General features: G+C 53.0%; 1 protein-coding gene across 2 annotated transcripts; it reads left to right on the top strand.

The window, feature by feature from the left end:
- The first annotated feature begins 1,409 nt into the window (after nucleotides 1-1,409).
- On the top strand, nucleotides 1,410-9,865 carry DUSP7 (dual specificity phosphatase 7). Of its 2 annotated transcripts, XM_029995979.2 has the most exons (3): nucleotides 1,423-2,083; nucleotides 4,461-4,889; nucleotides 7,457-9,865. In XM_029995979.2, exons 1-3 carry the CDS (start codon nucleotides 1,672-1,674, stop codon nucleotides 7,762-7,764), a joined length of 1,149 nt encoding a protein of 382 aa, XP_029851839.1. In that variant the 5' UTR covers nucleotides 1,423-1,671; the 3' UTR covers nucleotides 7,765-9,865. The 2 variants fall into 2 exon arrangements, with proteins under 2 accessions (XP_040974664.1, XP_029851839.1); XM_041118730.1 differs by lacking the exon at nucleotides 4,461-4,889 and having other exon boundaries at nucleotides 1,410-2,083.
- The last annotated feature ends 320 nt before the right edge of the window (nucleotides 9,866-10,185 follow it).

Raw genomic sequence — 10,185 nt, 5'->3', positions numbered from 1 at the left:
TTTAAGAACAATATCTTTCCTGTTACACAAGATACAGCCCAGGTCTTGAAATTTAGCCAGCTGGGAAAAAACCCTGTGGAGACCTAGTCAGGTCACTGAGCCTGGGAATCTGCTGGTGAGACAGACCCTGGCTCTTCCCTTTGTAACAGTATTTGCTGAGAAAGTTTATAAGAAGAGGCTGAAGAGAACAGAAGTTAGGGCAAAAAAGTAATGGCTCGTCTGTCCCAGACCAGGGAGGAAGAGCCATTCCCCCTCCCACTGATGCCCATGGGAATCTGGAGAGCAAGGGTTTGTAGGATAACCCAGGTGAGAAGGGCCCGCAGGAGGGCTCTAGTCAAACCTCTTGCTTAAAGCTGGGTCAGCCCTGAGGTCAGACCAGGTTACTGGGGGCTGTGCTGAGTCAGACCTTGAAAACCAACAAGGATGGAGATTGCACAAACTCTCTGAGCAACCCATCAATGTTTGACTGTCTGCATGGTGAAAATAGACTGCAATACAAAACCACGTTTTTAATGTCATCCTGCTCATTAAAAAGAGAAAGATCAAATCTATTTTGTAACAGCAACGGTTTGTGTGAGGCACGGAAAACTTCTGGTACCAGAGGACTGATTCACATGCAAAGGCATGTAAAAGATGGAAGGAAACCAGAAGGATGCCTCCAATTACATTCCTGTCTTGAAATTTCACTATTGCAGCACAAAAGGTTTGTATTTATAGTAGTGGATACCAATAGGGAAGATACTCTAAAAATAAACGAGGATGCTCAGATAAAATGATCTATTTCGAAGCTCATTCTGAGAACGAAACTGAATCCGGAGGCTTAATGAGTCTCAGTCAATTTTATTTTGGAACCGCGCGTTGCTGTCAAAGACCGAGGCAGGGCTGGGCATGACCCACTCAAAACCCACGCAGGCCTCCACACCCACGGCCCCGTGGGCCGCGGCACTTCACTCCCGTTAACTTTTTCTTAAAACTTTTGGCAGAGGACGGACGGCGGGGAGGGGGCGGCCTCCAGGCCCGGCGAGGCGGGCTGGCTTTGCCCCGGCGGCAGCGCGGGATCGCGGCAGCCCGGGCCAGGGCCCGCGCCCACCCCTCCCGCGCGCCTTCCCGCGCTCTGCCCCCGCCGCCGGCGCGGCGCGGGGCCCCGCCCCCTGCCCATATGAGGCTAACCCGCTTCCCCCCCAGCGCCCCTCATTGGCGCTGGGGGCGTGGCGGGAGGCGGTGACGCGCGGCTGGGGGCGGGGCCTCCGCTCGGGGCCGCGCCGCCCGCTGCGTGTGCGCGGAGCCGCGCCGCGCCGATCCGATCCGATCGGATCCGATCCGCGCCGCGCCGCGCCGGGCGGGGCGGGGCGTGCTGCCGCTCGGCCGGCCCCGCTGCCCGCCCCGCCTCCCGAGGCATGACACGCCGAGCCGCCGGCGAAGCCCCGCTTTAATTGAGGCCGCCGGGATGGGGCGCACCGCGTAGGGCAGAGCGGGGGCCGCCGCCGCCGCGCTCCGGGCCGCAGGGCAGCGCGCACCCACGGCCGTGCAGGAGCGGCGCCGCGTCCGGCATCAGCGCAAGCCCGCCCCGGCCCGGGGTGGAGGGGGGGGAAGCGGCGGAGCGGGGCCGCGTCCGGCCGCCGCGTGGGTGGCCGGTGGGCCGGGCGCTGGCGGCCGCCGCTGCCGAGCCCCATGAAAACGCAGGTCTGGGGGAGCTCCCCGCGGGCGCCCATGGCTGCGGCGATGCCGTGCAAGAGCGCGGAGTGGCTGCAGGAGGAGCTGGAGTCGGGCGGCGGCCGCTCGCTGCTGCTGCTCGACTGCCGCCCCCACGAGCTCTTCGAGAGCTCGCACATCGAGACGGCCATCAACCTGGCCATCCCCGGGCTCATGCTCCGCCGCCTCAAGAAGGGCAACCTGCCCATCCGCTCCATCATCCCCAACCACGAGGACAAGGAGCGCTTCGTCAAGCGCTGCAAGGCCGACACCGTGCTGCTCTACGACGAGGCCACCGCCGACTGGCAGGACGGCGGCGCCGCCACCTCCGTCCTGGGGCTCCTGCTCCAGAAGCTGCGCGATGACGGCTGCAAAGCCTATTACCTGAAAGGTGAGGTGCCCCCCCCCACCCCCCGCCATTCCTCCAGCCCTGTCCTGCTACCGCAGCCCTTGTCGTCTTGTCCCCCCCGTCCCCCCCCGCAGCCCCCGGACGGCCCCTGCGTCGCCGGGCGCCCATCCCCTGGCCGGCCGGAGGTGGCTGGGTCGTTTTGCTTCCTCGCCCCACCTCCCTCTGCCTGGTTTATTTTTTTTTAATTTTTTTTTTTTTTTTCCCCCTCTGCATCCCGCTTTAATCCTCCGCACAAAATGGTCGCAGGCTGGAAGCGGCCGGGAGCGCCCCGCTTCTTCCTGCGTCGCCTCCCCGGCAGCGGCGGGAGGGACCCCCCCAACCCCACCGCCGGGGTGTCCCCTCCAGCGCTGCCCTGTCCCAAACCGACCCCGGCTGGCACCGCCGCCGCCCCCCCGGGGCGCCCCTCGCCTCCGCTCCCCGGCGGGGGCCTTTCGGGGGCTCCCCGCCCCGGCGCCAGGCTCTCCTCCAGCCCCTCCGGAAGGGATGGCCAGATTTCGGGGGGGGGGGGACGGGACAGGAGAGCACTCCCCTTTTTTCATTTTCTCTCTCCACCCCCATCTCCGAAAATTGAGCGCTTGGCATTTTTCTCCCCCTGTTCCTGGAAATGCCGGCGGGGCTGGGGGGGGGGGCAGCCCGGCTGCTCCCCCGGGGCCGGGAGATGGAGGAGCGGGGAGCCCTGCTGCGGGGGAGCCGAGCCCCGCACATTCGTGAGGGCTGGGGTGGTTTGGGGTCTTTGTTTTTTGGGGGGTTGGGGGGGGAGGGTTTGCCATTTTGAAAGATCCCGGCAGGCCTTCTCAGCGGGCTGAGCGGAGCCCACAGCTGGGCTGCTGGGACCCTTCGCATCCTCCCAGTCCTCCCAGTGCGGTCGCTGGGTGGCGGGTTTGAGGCAGAAATAACAGGAGAGCGGAGGAGTCTCTGTGTGTGGGGGGGAGAGAGTGGTGAAGAAAGTTACCACTTGCAGCTCTTTAAAAAACACTGCTGCTTCTTGGTAGACCCTTTTTGGGTAGCCGGGGGAGCCCCTGGTGCGCGGTTGGGGTGGCAGGGGGACAGGCAGATGTTTGGGGACCAGCCTTCGGGGGCTGCACTGCCCGCACAAGCCTTCAAAGGTGACATGGGGGGGAGGGAGGGCAAGCACAGGGGTTGATCCCACTTCTTCCCCCCCCCCCAATCCCTCCGCTCCCTGCCTGTGCCGGTGGGTGAGTCCCCCATCCCACCCCGGTTTGGGGTTTCCCGATGGGCTTTGTCTTCCCATTTCTCTCCCCATCGTCCTCATCCCTAGCAAGAAGGAGCGGCTCTGAAGTTACTCCTAAGCTCTCCCCGATGGGCAGGGGAGGAGCTGAGCCCCTTTCTCTGCCTTTTTCCGGGAGCCTCAGTGGGAAATGTTTCCAATTAAAATTCCAAAATGGCTCCTCGGCGCTGTCTGGCGGCGCGGGGGGGAGGAGGAGGAGGAGGAGGACGAGCTTTTTTCATGAATGGATGTGGCAGGAGCTGTCTGTCCTGCTCAGTGACCCCGCCACAACCGCCGAACCCACTAACAAAGTTTCCAGGAGGCCTTTCTAATTAAACCATTTGTCAGTGTCAGATACTGATGGCTGAGCTCCGGTTTAATATTGCTTGGAAAGGAGGTAGATTGGTGGGGTTTTTGCTTCCCTGCCTCTGCCTTCCTTCCCAAGCTGTTGAGCTGAGGAACCGCAGAAAAGGACTTAGGAGCAGACATGAAGGGTCCCATCCCTCCTCGAGCCTGCTGGGGTTTGGGTGAAGAACAAACCTGTGACACTGCTCTGTTGCAAAACGTGTTTGTAGTGATAAAATAAGTGTAAGGATCACTCTTTGGCAACGCTTATGGCCTTTTCTGCTGCTTGAAGGTGAATTATTTGATTGGGTTTTAATGTCTGGGCTGGGTATGTGGTGGTTGTTATTGCTTTATCTTTTCAGATACAGATACTTTTGTGCTCTTCTGTCTAGGTGGCATAATAGCTCTTGCCCAAATTGCCCCAGACCCATATTTCTGAGAAGCTAAACAAGGCAAGATTGTCTCTTGCCATTGATTTTGGTTTTGGATGTTTGTTTCTTTGCAATTGAGGTTTGGCCCCTATTTATCACAAGCAATATTAAACTTCGTAAGAAACCCTCTTTGGTTTCCTGGGACCTGTTTGCTCAGTAGCAGTCTGCCCAGGGAAGATGAGGGAGCAGGGAGATGCCTTTCTTGGTGTGAAGCTGAAGGTATACCAAGTTTTTGCTGGCAAAGACTTGCTATGTAACGTGCACGTGTCCAGGTAGAAGGATTTCCCATTCTGAAGAACAAAACATCTTTTTTTCTTTGCCTCTCCCCTTCCCTCTCTCCTTTCCCCCTTCCCAGGTGGCTTTAACAAGTTTCAGACCGAATATTCAGAGCACTGCGAGACGAACCTTGACAGCTCCTCACCCAGCAACTCTCCCCCGGCATCGGTCCTTGGCCTGGGAGGGCTGCGGATAAGCTCCGACTGCTCGGATGGCGAATCCGACAGGGAACCCAGCAGTGCCACGGAGTCAGACGGGAGCCCCATCCCTAACAATCAGCCTGCCTTTCCGGTCCAGATCCTACCTTACCTGTACCTTGGCTGTGCCAAAGATTCGACCAACTTGGATGTCCTCGGCAAATACGGCATTAAATACATCCTGAATGTGACTCCCAACCTGCCAAACATGTTTGAGCATGACGGAGAGTTCAAGTACAAGCAGATCCCCATCTCAGATCACTGGAGCCAGAACCTCTCGCAGTTCTTTCCCGAGGCCATTGCTTTCATTGGTAGGTAGTTGGCAGAACATCTCTTTTCATACTCACCGTTTGGGAATGTGGCAAGCTGCTTCCCAGGGCTGTTGCTCATCTCTGGCCTCACCTCTCCGGGGCACAGCATCGGCGCTAGCTTAGCAGCTGAGCGTCATGCTGCCGAGGTGACACTTCTGGTGTGTGTCACCCTGGCTGGGTTCAGGGAGGCCTCCCCTTCCAAAATTCAGCCCTCTTAGACACCTCAGCTGGGTTACCTGCAAGTGGTAGGACCGGCCCTGCTGGACCCAGCCCCGCTGTCTCTTGCCCTTGTATGGGGATTTGCGCTTGTGTGAAATGGCTGAATCGAGGCAGCGTGGAGCTTCTTTGCCTGTTTTGCTCAGAGGAATGAGTGTTGATGGGAGTTGCATTAACGTGACTGGTGCCAGCAATTCCTTAGCCCCAAGTGTGGTTAAAATCTGGGGGGGTGAGGGGTGTTTTCTTCTCCCGAGGGGATTTGCTAGTCTAGTTGTGATCCTGCTGTAAGTCACCCTAGCATAACTAACTCCTTGTATGGATACTTCTCCTAAGGTAAGTGTCAACACAATGAGTTAGTGATTATAATTACACTGCAGAGCTCAGCTGGAAAAACTGCTGTGCAGACAGCCCCTGAGACAGCTTTGGCTGGTTGTGGGGAGGGGGGCAGATCTCTTCTCCCAGGCTAGTGTTGACTTTGAAAATTGCTTCTTATTCTGTGAGAAGTGTCTGTCGGACTGAATAGGGATGTACACTTCCAGCATGACCTGTGCTGTCTGCTGGTGATGGTTGTTAGCCTAATCAGTTCTGATTTATGGGGGGTGAATGGCACAGGTAGTCATTACCACCATTAACTACTAAAAGACCTGTGGCTTCATATCTGGTTAAAAACATTGGTGTAGGTAAAGGCGAGGGGACCTTTACCTTCAGACTGAAATCTGTGCAGCCCGTTTCAATGCTGCTTCATTACCCCCTCCCTGTTTCGGATCCCACTGCATGTGCTTGCTTGCTGTGCTGTAAGACCTGAAATGGGGCAGAGCAGTGGTAGGTCCTCGGCAGCTTTTTGGTCTTTGGAAGCCCTGGTTCCCACGTGCTTTCCTTTGCCCCCAGCTTCCGTCCTCTAACAACACGATTGTGGTCAGAAGAGGCCGCTTCAGTATGGCAGCAGGGACCTGTCTGATGTCCCACCTGCACTTTCCGCAGGGAGCGTGGTATTAAACATCAGGGGTGAGGTGTGGGGTCTCTGCTGGCGTGTGGCATTTGGGATGGGTCTGCTCCAGTCAGACAATGTCTCTGTGAGCAGCACCGCATTTGAGCTTTCTGGTTAATGACAGGAAATGGAGGATTACCTCATTCTAAAACCAAACACCAAGAAATGTGGCACAGGTCAGATGAAAGGCAAAAATGTCTTAGAAAAATGTTGAACAGAGAGAGACTAGGGGGGAGGGCTGGGTATGCTGGGGGGCAATTGCCCACTGTACTGGAAATGCCTGGTTTTGGAGGCTGGGGCAGAAAACCTGTTGGGTCTTGGGTCTGGATTTTGTTCTGCCTGCATCTTCTTTGCCCTTCCTTGCGCTCGTGGTGCCAGAGTGTCTCTTACCTCCGGCTTTGCCCGAGGATCCTCTTTCTCCTGCCACCTTCTCCATCCCTGCCAAGCTCTCAGTCAAATGACTGACTTCAAATAGGGCTGCCCAGAAGTAAGCAGCGCTGGGTACTTGCGTGCATTCAGCGCTCTCAGCGGCGTGTCCCTCTTTCAGCACTAAGATGTCAATTCATAAAGGGATCACGCTGTTCCGGCTGTGTGAGAGACAATGAGTGTGTGTGTGCTTTTCAATCGGTGGCAAGGGAGGGGAAATTTCGTCGCTGTTCTCTCGCCATTTTTTGGTCCAGCCTGCATTCCTGCTCCCTGCTACGATTCATCCCGAGAGTCTCCTTCAACACAAGCGTTTGTCTGTGGTGAAGTGCGTTTCTGTCAATCCTAAAGAACAATTTCACAATAAGGGAAGTTCCTGCACTTCAGACTCTGCTTAAATTGGCTCCGACTACATTCACATAACTTTCTAGTAGAAGGAGGACAAGAGCAGCGGAAGAGAATAGCTTGCATGGTGCTGGGCTGTAGCCTCGCATCAAACGTGCACCCTTCCCCGCTTAGTTGGTGTTGAGGTGGGTGTGCTACGCCTGACCACCAGCACCTCCCTGGAGCTGTTGTCTACAGCTCTACCTGCCTTTTGCGAGTTACTCCGTTTCTCTGTTTGAATACAGCGTACTGATGCTCCTTAGGCAAGGGATGTGTTGCCAGGCTTGATTAATACTTCTCAAGTGGGTGAGATGCTTGGCCTTGCTGTATGGAATGGGGATGTGCAGCTTTGCCGTGTGGTGGGAATATCTCAGGAGCCCTTTGGGGAGAGATGTGGGTGTCAAAGGGACACGAGATGGTGTCACTAGGAGCAGGGGATCCAGTTCTGGCAGTCATGCTGGTCCTGGGAGCTTGCAGCTGCCACCTGGCCCCGCTCCAAAGCCATGTGTTTTTGGTGCAGAATAATAGACTCCCCCTTCCCCTTGTCTTGTTTCAGATGAGGCCCGTTCCAAGAAGTGTGGGATCCTCGTTCACTGCCTCGCTGGCATCAGCCGGTCTGTAACAGTCACTGTCGCCTACTTGATGCAAAAACTCAACTTGTCCCTGAACGATGCCTATGACTTTGTGAAAAGGAAAAAATCCAACATTTCCCCAAACTTTAACTTCATGGGCCAGCTCCTGGACTTTGAGAGGACTCTGGGACTCAACAGCCCTTGTGACAACCGCTCACCCAGTGAACAGCTCTACTTCACCACCCCCACCAACCACAACCTGTTTCAGCTGAACACTCTGGAGTCCACATGAAGGGGATGCCGCCTGGTCGGGAACTCGAGCATCGAATCGCTTCTCTTGAGCATTTCAACTCTTACAAAAATATCTGTCTTGCCAGGCAGCTCTGAAAGGACTAGCTTCTCTGGGCAGAGGTGCCTGATCGCTGCTTTAAGAAGGCTAATGCCGTTCATTAGTATCCTGATCAAAGTGGTTTGAAGAGGTAGTCTTTTTACAGGGGGTTATTTAATACGGGCGATGTTACAGCGTTTTGAACGCAGCTGTTACCGGCAATAACCGCTTTCCTGGGTGCATTGGGACTGTCAGAGCACGCACACGTGTGAAGAGCTACCAGGGGTTAGCTTGCTGTGGAAAGTGAGGAGATTTATGCACTTGGAAACCTTGAACAAAAGGTGTTGGGCCAAGACTGTTTTAAAACCCAAGTTTACTTTTTTTTGATTTTAAAAAAAGAAAAGGTAGATCTTACTCGAGCTTTGGGTTCAAACTCTTTTTAAATATGTAAGTTCCTGACTGTTTGTACAGACGAGGTTGCAAAACCAGTATTTTATTCTGTTTCTTGTTTGATCATTTATTATTTTTTTTTAATCAAATGTTTATATTGACCAAATGCATTTTGCACACTTTGTGAAGCCTTGGTATGTCCTGGCATATTACTGGGTACTCCAGAGAGAGATACATGCTGCTGCTGTTGTTGTTAGCATCTGGTAGGAAGCTTTGTTATGTGTGAAGGCCAGTTGGGCTTAAACGCAACCCCTTCACCACTCCTGCACTCACAATCACAAACTCTGCACTGATTCAGCCAAGGTGACTAAGCCGCAAGCTTTTTTTTTTTTTTTTTAACGCCACCCCTGCCAAAAACACTGTTTGCTATTGCCAGAGGTAAAACTCTTGTAGCCTCCAGAGCTGGTAGAAGCATGTCTGAGCCCAGCTTCGTTCTTTGCTGCCTGTTGACTGACTTAATGTCATCCAGCTGGCCCAAAACCATTCCAGCTTCCTGAGTACAGAAGGTAGTTGTGATGTTGGCGTTTCTCGTGCACACTCGATTCTTTCCCACGTGTGCGGGGTGGAGGGGGGAACGTGGCGAGTGCCTGGAGCAGAGCGAGGATTGCGTAGTGGGACAGGACTGAATCGTCACGCATGGAGCGTGTGAGGGGAGTGAAGAGATGTGGAAATGATGAGAAGAGCATTGTAACAGAGAATTTTTTTATATATATATATGAATATATATATTAACTGGCAAATTCTGAGATGATTGGAGCTTTCAACAGAGGTTCTGATTTTTTTTTTCTTCCTCTTTCGAATAACTTTATGCCGTGCCTTCTATTCTGAGAAGACTTGTTTATATTTCTGGCTAGTGTTTGGCAAACACCTTATACCAAGCCGGGAGGGGAGGAAGTGGTAATAATTTCTGGGAGGAGGGCAGAATGGATTTGGAGATTTCTTTATTGGCTGCAATGTAGTCCCTCCTTTCTCCCCCCTCCCTGTCCACTTTAACTCTCATGTAACTGAAAAAAAAAAAAAAAAAGCCACGGATTTTTTCTAAATATCCAGTTTTTTGTACTTTTTTCAAGAAAAAGAAAAAAACAATAAAAAAAATCATCTCCATCTGGAGGAATGTTTGACGCTGTCACATCCTGAAACTGTTCTTTTTGTTAAAGATGTTACCAGAGTGTTGGAATGAGCTTCTCTTTCTTGTTTTCTGGTTGTTTTTTGTTTGTTTGTTCGTTGGGTTTTGTTTGCAACAATGTTGGGATCGTGGGTCATTGGAAGGGAGAATGGGCGTAAGTACGGTTGCGAGTGAGAAAATTGAGAATATCCTAATTGCATCTTACCTCATGGAGGAATTTATTTTTTCAGGGATTTTTTGACAGTGCATCTGTATTGCATTACAGCTAAGCTGGTTTGTAAAGGCTTCCTGTGCTGTTAGTGGTCTTTCTTCTTTAAAGGAAAAAAAAAAAAAAGATGCATCTTCTGATTAGTACAAATGAGAGCTTGGTAGTGAGGAATGGTTCTGTTTTCTGAGTTATGAAGGAAAATTAGTGACCCTATATATACTGATCCAATATTGGGACTTTGTTTATATTGCAAATAAATATTATTTTTTCTTTAAAAATGATGTTTGTGTCAGATGCTTGTCTAGCCTCTGCCCATATAAGGGCACGCTGTTCTTATCCGTTTTTTTATGGTCAATTAGTGTTCTTCTGTGACCATGAAGAGCATTTGCTGGGCAGTGTTCAAGTGTGGTGTTTGGTTTCATGCACAGCTTAATTTTTAAGACCTGTGGTAAAATGGAGAGGGAGAGGTGGGAGGGCGAGGAGAGGGATATGGGGTATTGGATAAACCGGAGAACAAAGAACAGCTTGAGAATGGGACCGGCTTTGACCCCAGCCATTCCTCTGTGCCAAAATTAAATAGATAAACTAAAGATACTTTTGT

Source organism: Aquila chrysaetos, chromosome 20, assembly GCF_900496995.4.
Source record: "Aquila chrysaetos chrysaetos chromosome 20, bAquChr1.4, whole genome shotgun sequence".
Classification (NCBI taxonomy): domain Eukaryota; kingdom Metazoa; phylum Chordata; class Aves; order Accipitriformes; family Accipitridae; genus Aquila; species Aquila chrysaetos.
Note: the sequence above shows the minus strand (reverse complement) of the source record. Positions and strands in the feature narration are given on the sequence as shown.

What these genes read in the sequence shown, in the direction of transcription:
- DUSP7 (XM_029995979.2), top strand. Translation starts at nt 1,672, where the DNA reads ATGAAAACGCAGGTCTGGGGGAGCTCCCCGCGGGCGCCCATGGCTGCG. An exon ending in CAAAGCCTATTACCTGAAAG is followed by an intron (nt 2,084 to 4,460) that starts GTGAGGTGCCCC and finishes CCCCCTTCCCAG; the next exon opens with GTGGCTTTAACAAGTTTCAG. An exon ending in CGAGGCCATTGCTTTCATTG is followed by an intron (nt 4,890 to 7,456) that starts GTAGGTAGTTGG and finishes GTCTTGTTTCAG; the next exon opens with ATGAGGCCCGTTCCAAGAAG.